The 9,909-nt window shown below is 31.8% G+C and overlaps 1 protein-coding gene across 2 annotated transcripts in view; it reads right to left on the minus strand.

Annotated features, from left to right (window-relative positions):
- LOC118198144 (uncharacterized) overlaps window positions 1–9,483 on the minus strand; it is a 98,026-nt gene extending 88,543 nt beyond the window's left edge. The window contains exons 1-2 of one of the 2 annotated variants that reach the window (XM_035369747.2): window positions 9,130–9,483; window positions 7,421–7,490 (exon numbers count right to left, since the gene is read on the minus strand). In XM_035369747.2, coding sequence (XP_035225638.1) covers window positions 7,421–7,473 — 53 coding nt within the window. In that variant the 5' untranslated portion in view covers window positions 7,474–7,490; window positions 9,130–9,483. The remainder of the gene's footprint in view (window positions 1–7,420; window positions 7,491–9,129) is intronic. The other variant, XM_035369746.2, reaches the window with a different exon arrangement.
- Window positions 9,484–9,909: the final 426 nt, after the last annotated feature.

Below are 9,909 nucleotides of genomic sequence, written 5' to 3' on the forward strand. Positions count from 1 at the left end.
AACCTGAATTTAAGATTGCTCAGTTGCATAAACTGATTACTGAAAGTCCCGATTATGATGAGGAGTTTACTCGAGAACTACTGGCTGCAATTAGAAAAGAAAGGGAACAAAAGAAGAATGCGAAAGAGCAGAAAGAGAAAAAGAAAGGAACGCAAAAGAGAAGAAAGAGAAAGAGAAAAAGAACGCGAAAGAGAAGAAAGAGAAAGAAGAGAAGAAAGCGAAAGGGAAGAAAGAGAAAAGGAATGTGAAAGAGAAGAAAGAGAAAGAAGAGAAGAACGCAAAGGGAAGAAAGAGAAAAGGAATGCGAAAGAGAAGAAAGGGAAAGAAAAGAAGAGCGTGAAAGAGAAGAGCGAATTAGAGCCTTTGAGCTACAGAAACTTCTGTTGGAAGCAATGGCTGCAACAGCACAGCCGGTAGAAACTACGCAGTTACCTGAGCAGCCTTTAAAAATCAGAATTCACGATGTTATGCCACATTTCAACCCTAAAGAAGATGAAATAAGTTTATTTCTGGTTTTATATGAGCGTCAAGCTAAAATAATGAATATACCTGCTGAAAATCAAGTGACTCAACTTATTTCATTGCTGCCTCCTGACATTGTTCAGCTTATTGCTAGAGAACCAGAAGACGATGCGAAAAAGTATGAATATGTAAAAATTTTACTGTTACAACGATTTAAATTGAGTGCGGAAAAATTTCGACAACTATTTAATAAACACCAAAAATCTACTGAAAGTACTTGGTATGATTTCTACTATGAATTAAAGAATTATTTAGAAGGATTGCTTAACGGATTAAACATTAAAACTTTTGAACAGCTAAAAGATCTCATGCTGGTTAATCAAACAAAAAAGCGTACTTCTTCTGATTTCAAACAACATTTTATGGATCAATGGAAAACCATCATTTCATCTACTGAAATGGTTAAGAAAATTGAAGATTTTGAAGATGTGAGAAAAACAATAAAACCGAAATTTTCTGCCAATCAGACTGAGAAAATTAACAAAGGATCATTTAAACCACGTTATGATAATTTTGTGAAAAAAATAGAGCATCCGCCTCATTTTAAGCATTCTGATACATGAGATGATTCAAAATACAAGAAAGATCATCAGCAAAGCAATCAATTCCAAAACAAAAACCAAGAAAATTTATATGAGAAAAGATATCGACCACGTTGTTTCGAGTGTGGATCATATGAACATTTTAAGCCTCAGTGTCCTCGCTTAAAACCAAATGAAAAGGTAAATTGCGTATCTTCGAATGATGATTTGTTAGAGATGTATACAATAAACGGTTTAGTGAATGGGTGTGAAATGCCTATTCTTCGAGACACAGGAGCCACTGTTGATGTTATTTCTCGAAAATACATTGATAACGCAAAAATGAATAGATATTTAATTACAGCTATTTGTGTAGCTTCGAAATATGTCTGGGTACAATATCTTTTAAATGACCATTTAGTGTGTCTACCGTTAGCGGAAGTTGAAATTAATTGTGAACTTGGTCATATAAAGACAAGGGCAGCTGTTGTTACAAATGATCCTGGAAGATATGTATTGGATAAAAAAACTGCACAATTGTTCAAAAAAAATCATTCTTAAATTTAGAAAAAATAAATGCGGTTTTGACACGATCTCAAGTAAAAAGATCTCCTGAAGATGATCGAAGCAGAGAAATGGAAATGGAGAAACTAGAAGAATTGAAGTTTATTGAAACTGACGAAGATATTTTACCTCAAGCTGATGAGGAAGACAAGGAATTTAAGAAAGTGATTAATGTTAATTCAAAGGAATTAATTGAATCTCAGCATCAAAGCAGAGATCTAGCATCATTGCTTAACAAAGCTAAAAATGAAAATTACAGCAAGACAAATGATTTCAAAGTAAAAGAAAACGAATTGTTGGTGAAAAGGAAAATAGATAAAAATGGAAATGAAATGGAATTAATTGTTATTCCAGAAAAATATAGGGATCAAATAAAGTCATTAAGTCATGATAGCACATCTGGACATTTAGGCGTCGTCAAAACTAAAGACAGATTAACAAGATACTTTTACTGGCCTAATTGCTAGAAAGAAATAGAAGAGTATGTTAAAACTTGCAATCCATGTCAAAGAGTGGGAAAATCTAATGATAAAGCCAAAGCACCTTTGACTTTAGTACAAATTATTGCAGAAGTATTTTCAAAAATTAACTTTGACGCATGCGGTCCTTTACCAATAACAACGCATGGCAATAGATATTTAATGTGTAGCTTCAAAATATCTGGATGCTGTACCTGTTCATAATATTGGCACAACGTCAGTAATTGTAGCCATGTTACAAATATTTAGTAAAATGGGTTTCCCGAAAGAAATAAATACTGATCAATGTACCTCCTTTATGAGCAATCTAGCCATTGAATTTGTAGAAAAATTTTTAATAAAAGTAACTAGAAGCTCAGTACACCATCCACAGAGCAACCCTGTTGAAAGATTTCACCAAACAATCAAACAAATTTTAAAAGTTTTATGTATCGAAGCAGCCCCTGAGTGGGAAAAGCAAGTTCCCGCAGCTCTATTTGCTTTAAGAACAATAACGCATGAGAGTACGGGATTTACACCTGCAGAATTAGTATACAGTCGAAATCTTAGAACACCTGTAACATTATTATATAAACAATGGATGAATCCTGAAGACGAAGAAAATAATGTTGTTGAATACGTTTTTCAATTGATAAATCGGTTAAAAAGATGCAAAGAGCTGGCTACAGATAAAATGCTGGAAATGCAAACCAAAAGAAAAGTGTGGTACGATCGTAAAGCTATCAAAAGAGAATTCTCTGAAGGGGATTTAGTATTAGTTGTATCAACGAATAAACCAAACAGACTAGCAGTTGAATGGAAAGGTCCTGAGTAGGTTGAGAAGAAATTATCCGACACTAATTATGTTGTGAGTTTCGAAGAAAAAAATGACTTTAACCAAGTCTACCATGTTAACATGCTAAAACCTTATCATAGACGAGCAGATTCGGTTAACCTTATGATTACAGAAGATCAATCTGAAATTGATGATATGGAGGAAAATTTCCCAACAATTGACTCTGAACCAACATTGTTCGATTTTGAGAACATTAAAGAAAACAGTTCCTTAAGGGATAAGCTAAATGAACAACAGATTCAAGAATTGCATGATATGCTGCTGAAGTTTTCAAAAATCTTTTCTAATAAACCTGGAAAAACTCATTTAATAACGCATGATATTCAATTGACAGAAAACACCCCAATCCACTGTAAACCATACAGAATGTCTCCTAGACAAACAGATATATTAAAATCAGAAATCGATAAAATGCTTCAGCATAAAATAATTGAAATAGGAGATTCAGATTACACTTCTCCTATGATTTTAGTAGAAGTAGCAGGAAGGGATCCAAGACCTTGTATCGACTATAGAAAATTGAATAAATTGACTAAAACACAATTCTTCCCCTTGCCTAACATCGAACGACGAGTAGAAACAGTAGCAGGCGCAAAATATATAACTCTTTTGGATTTAACAAAGGGATACTGTCAAATACCTTTAACACCTAATACTCAATGATTAGTCACTTTTGTTACAAGTTTTGGCACATTTAGACCTCTACGGATGCCTTTCGGACTTAAAAATGCACCATTTTCATTTAGTAAAATGATGGCCGAAATCCTTCACAGTTGTGAAAACTTTGCTGTTCCATATTTAGATGACGTGGCAATCTTTTCAAACACCTGGGAAGAACATCTAAGTCACCTGAAAGCCATTTTCCAAAATAAAAGATGCTGGTTTAACTATTAAACCAATAAAATGTAAATTTGCTCAAGATAGAGCAAAGAATTCCAAGTGAAGTGAAAGTAAAAGCTATTCTTGATTTTCCAGTGCCATCCACAAAAAGTCAAGTCAGAGTATTTTTAGGATTAGTGAGATATTATAATCATTACATTCCCATGTTCTCATCTATCGCAGCACCTTTAACAGAAACTTTGAAAGGAAACATAAAGAAAGGGAAAATAAATTGGACAGAAGAGTGCACAAAATCATTTGAAGAGCTAAAGGAGAAACTGTCTCAAAGGCCTATACTACATGCACCTGATTTCAATAAGGAGTTTATTTTGCAAACTGATGCTTCAAACTCTGGTATGGGTGTCATTTTAGCTCAAAAAGATGAACGAGACAATGAACATCCAGTATTATACCTCAGTAAGAAGTTTACAGAAACTGCTTTTTTTCAGTTTCTGTAAGTACAGAAAAGGAATGCGCCGCCATAATATTTGCTGTAAAGAAACTTCAATGTTATTTAGACAGGCATACTAAATTCCTCATCATGACCGATCATAATCCCTTAGTTTGGCTAAAAAATAATGTGAGTCTAAATCCACGACTTATGAGATGGGCACTAGTTCTACAACCCTACAATTACACGATCGTTCATCGAAGTGGTAAAAACCATAAAAATGTAGACGCATTAAGTCGTACTCCCTGGCCTGATTAAATAATTTGTTTCTCTATATAGATAAAAAAAAAATATTTTGTTCCTTCCTCTCTTCCTCAGTGTATGTTATGTTATATCTTGTATTTCAATTCTGTATTGTGCTAATATTGTTGTTTTGAAAAAAAAAAAAAAAAAGTAAGCTTTAATTTATAAAAATATAAATTAAAGTTTATCTGGAGAGGTTGTAATATCTTGTTATTTAATAAATAAATATAATTACCGTTGAAGTGGCAATGCCATATTTGTATTAAACCGTTACTCAGCAACGTGAGATATTGTTTTAAAAGATTAGAATTCTGAAGATTTTACCAGCTAGGAGTAGTATTAAAATTTTGCCACTTAAGAATTGTATAAAATTTGTCTATCACCTTGAACTAGAAATAAAATTTATGTTCTAATAAGAAAATTGCCCTTGTCGATTACTGCAAAATACATTACAACGGTATCCATGTACACATTGACCTATTTTCACTTAAAAAAACATCCCAGAATTGCAGAAAAATGTCATTGTGCACTCTCTTGACTTTATCCATGTACACTGCTAAAGTCCTAGCTAGTAACCTTTATCGCCTTACCAAAATGTCGCCAAACTACCTGTTACTATATTCCAATCCTCCTGTTTGACATTCCCCTTGGAATGTGTATTGTTATTTTTGCTTGTTTTCCTTTTCTGTGAGAGAAGCAATCGTTTCTTGGAATCCATGAGAAAATGGGGTGACTCAGTCACCCCATGCGACCGTTACTGCTTCAAAATTTTTCATTAGTAGCAGTTTAGCTTCATCCTCTCGAGCGTTGCCATTGTTGTTTTGTTGGATTATTTGATAGATAATGGCTTATAAACGTAAATCTACCGAATATGAAAAAGAGGTAGATGAAGTTGAGTCTTCAGAAGAAGAAATTGATAAAGATAGTGAAAATGAACCTGATGAAGAAATATACAGTTCTCACGACAACAAAAGTGATTTTGAGCAGAATGATGAAGACAACGGAAATCCTGATTTAGTAAAAAGTATTTTTATTAGCAAAAATAAGAGTTTGGCAGAAAGGAAAACCAAAAAGTGAAAACATCGTCTCAAATTATAATAACTCATTTACCAGGATTAAAAGGAACAGCACAGAATATAACGGAGCCTTTAGAAAGTGGGGAATTGTTTTTCAATGCTAAAATGATACGATCCATTGTAGAGTGTTCAAATATTTATATTGAAAAAATATCAGTAAATTACACCAGAGATCGAGATGCCAAAACGACAAGTGATGTGGAAATTTGAGCACTTTTGGGGGGTTTATATCTGTGCGGCTTGCATATATTGTCACATACAAATACGCAAGATATGTGAGCTACTGATGGATCAGGCACTGAAATTTTTCGGAACACAATATCATATAAAAGATTTAATTTTCTTCTCAGGTGTCTACGGTTAAACAATGTGACCAATCGTGACACTCGGAAAAAACTGGACAAAAAATTGCGAGAGAATTTTTTACTGATTTCATTGAAAATTGCCAAAAGATATACCTTATTGGTGAATATGTTACTATCAAAGAAAAATTAGAGAAATTTTGAGGGCAGTGTTTCTTTCGTCAACATATACCCAGCAAAGTATGAAATCGAAATATCTGCCTTAGTAGATTCAAGAACTCCCTACAGCTATAACATGGAGATATACGCAGGACAACAGCCGGAAGGTCCCTTTAGAGTTAAAAATTTACCATTTCAAATTACACAATGCCCGTGCACCCCTTTGTTTGGATTAGGCAGAAACGTAACAATGGATAATTGGTATACGAGTTATCCTCTAGCAAAAGAACTTTTATCAAAGAAGCTAACTATTGTAGGAACCCTAAAGAGAAACAAGGCTGAAATTCCCACCCACTTCATCGAAACAAAAACTAGGAACGTTTATTCTTTTATATTTGGATTCCAAAAGAACGCCACACTAGTATCGTATGTGCCTAAAAAATCAAAATGTGTAGTTTTGTTATCTACAAAGCATTGCAATGACGCCATTGATGAAAGTGATCATATGAAGAAACCAGAAATAATTAACTTTTATAATGCTACAAAAGGTGATGTAGACAAAGTTGATGAAATGTCATCACTAGGAAGCATTTGCATATTTTTTGTTATCTCTATGTGGGGCTGTATAGGAGATATAGCCAAATTTTTTAGGAATTTTCTCCTATTTCAATATTGTAAGGGAGAAATCTTTGTTGAGAAAAAGGCAACTCCGGCATTTATTGCAGTGACGTTCAACACAGTAAAAAATGACCATCTGTTGGTTTTTCGAGCTTGAACATAAAGTGCTTCATGAAAGCATCAATAATGCAAGTTCTAGTGGATTAGAAAAACTCGACAAAGGCCAACGTGCTATGTGTCCAAAGTCCAAAAACAATAAAACTAAAATTTCTTGCAAAATATGTGATAATTTTTCATGTAAAATTCATTCTTCCTATGTTTGCTAGAAGTGTATGTTAGCTTCTGATTCCTGAGTAGGTATGTAATTATTTTGAATGGAATTTTCTTAAATATTGAAATATGTTTTCTTAAGTAAAGAAGTATAGTTTCTTAATGAAATATTGCAATTATTGTTTATAATCAAATGGTTTCTATAAAATTTATAACACATTTTCCTAATGAAACTGACTGGGGTGACACAGTCACCCCGGGCGATCTCCAACGTCAGTGTTTGTTGCACGCCTTCTGCCGGATTAACGTTACGATGAAACCAAAATTAAAAAATTCAAATATTATCAGGCTCTGTTTTTACACTAAATACTGTGAACACTTTTGTTATTTAATTTTCACCAAAAATTCTGAATTTGTTCTTAACATTTGATGAATATATCAAAATAAAAAATTGCACACAAACACAAAAAATTCTTCATCAAAGAAGCAATTTTTATATACCATATGATTCCAAATTTTCCTCGTTTCTGAAGAATATCATGTGAGTATAACATGATAAAGGCACCAAAACCTGAAAATTTTATTTTCCATTAAAAAAATATTTAGTTTAAACAGGCATAGTAAATAATACTCAAATGTAATAAAACACAATTAAAATTAGTAAGTCTTTTAAGTAGCATTTAAAGTGAATTATCACCGTATTAATAGCACTATTTTAATAATATTCCATTTATCTCTACAAAATAATTACTAAAATATAAACGAAGTGCACTTTTCTCATTGTACCATACAGTAAATTTAAGGTTTTATACTTCAAAATATAAAATTCATATTTTCAAGAACAAAAATACTAAAATTATAAAATAATGTAATAAGCATAGAGCAATAATTTTTTTTATATTTTTCATTACAGAAAAATAAACTTGCTTTTAAAGATGTATTGAATATTTATCATTAAAACAAGTAATTTTTCATACAATATTAAACATCTGATTTATAATTGCTAATATTTTCAGTTATTAATTATAATAAAACATAGTTTTAATTTTCAAGCATCTGAAACAAAACGGGATCTCAAAAAATGCTTTATCAGGCAAAATAGCCTATATGAAAATGATATCTAAAGGCAGAAAGCATTTACTCAGATATCAATACCTCTTAAACAAAAGCAAAATCAAATAGCTTAGGTTTTTCCTAGTGTGCTAATGCTCAGAGCGAGATTTACACTTGATAAGGCCCTAAGCTATTAGAGATATGAGGCCTTTTATAAGTCTGTTAAAATATATTTTGAATATTTATACTATATTTTAATTTTGGGGGGAGGCTTCGGGCCCCAAGCTATAGCTTGTGTAGCTTATATGTAAATCCGGCCCTGCTAATGCTTTCAATAGATGCACATCATAAATTCATGATATACAATTATAACACTAATTAAATCACAATCAACTTCATCATGGAATATCACATGTGAATTATTTTCTGCTACCAAAAAGACTTTTCTTCAAACCACACAAGAACATATTTATATTTTATACTGCAGTCAACTAGATATTTTGTATCAAAATTTATTTAAAAGAAAGATGTAGGAAACTTCTTTAGAATTAGCCAATAAAATTTTGCATTCTGAAATTTATTTTGTAAATTCAATTTGCCCATTGTTTTAGATATGTTCTACTGAAAATTCCTCTTATAAAAATTTCAGTGCTTTCAGTTATGGATTTAATGCAACTTATAATAATTAATTTTTTACTTTGCAATTAACACTGAGTTTAATAATTATTATTCTTTTTGTATTAGTTAACCCATCTATTTTATTTTACTTACAAAATATTAGAGCTATCTTTGATCCTGAAAATATTTAGAATCAAAAGATAAATTTAACTGATTTCAAATCTCCAAACTAATATTAACAAAAGAAAAGTATAAATCTATTAATCACCTGCTGCATACTGAAATTCATATGAAAACTTTATTTAAATACTTCTAATGCATGAATAAAATACATCAGCACTACAGCACAAAATTCAGAATCGAGATATTATGTTTTCTCAGTTAAAAGAATGAACCATTCTAGCTCAGTGTTCAGGTTAGAAAGATTTGAACATATTCTTATAACGAAGTAAGTTTACATATTTCCTAACATTTCTTACCAATTAAGACAGAAGTTAAATATCGAACTATTAAAACAGACATAAAAAAAATTTAAATACCTTAAAGTAGACAGATAATATGAATTATATTTTTGCTTATAACACTCAACCGCCAAAAGCCAATGAGTTCTTAATTTAAATAAACATATTAAAAATGTATCTATTAACACCCACTGAACCTCTGATCTCCCTGCCATAATTACTGGTTTTTATTTTGAATTTAAACAAAGGAACCAATTAAATAACGCAACAACTCCGGCGGATATTCTTTTCCCCTTTTCATTCAATGAAGTCCAATCAATATCACTTAACATACGGTGTTTAATAGCCACATGTTATTAGCCCAATAACAACATAAATATTATGCGCGCTTAAACATGCTAAACACGGTGCCTTATGACGTCAAAGCTCCTTACACGTATGATTGGCTAGGAGATAAATGTAAATCCCTGTAAAAAAATAAATCTTGAACTATATTTCCCGTTTCACGTATTTTTCCCGTTTTTTTGTTATTATACTTGTTGTTATTGTTACCGTGCGAAAGTTATTGCATGCTTTGAATGTATGTAACGAGCTTATTTATACTGTGCTGAAGAATATTAAAATATGTTTATAGTGAATGAAGATCTTTCATCTCGTCATATTTTTGACAAACCGCTCATTTATTTGATTAAATTAACGACGATAATTTCGTTGTATGGTGTCCCTGGGTGGACGAAAGCTAAAAAATATTAAAATACGTTTATAGTGAAGATCTTTTATCTCATCACATTTCTGTCAAGCCGCTCATTTGTTTGATTAAATTAACGACGATGATTTCGTCATAAGGCGCCCGTGTGT

This window comes from Stegodyphus dumicola, chromosome 1, assembly GCF_044657685.1.
Source record: "Stegodyphus dumicola isolate Sdum_Otavi_A_Nest chromosome 1, ASM4465768v1".
Lineage (NCBI taxonomy): Eukaryota > Metazoa > Arthropoda > Arachnida > Araneae > Eresidae > Stegodyphus > Stegodyphus dumicola.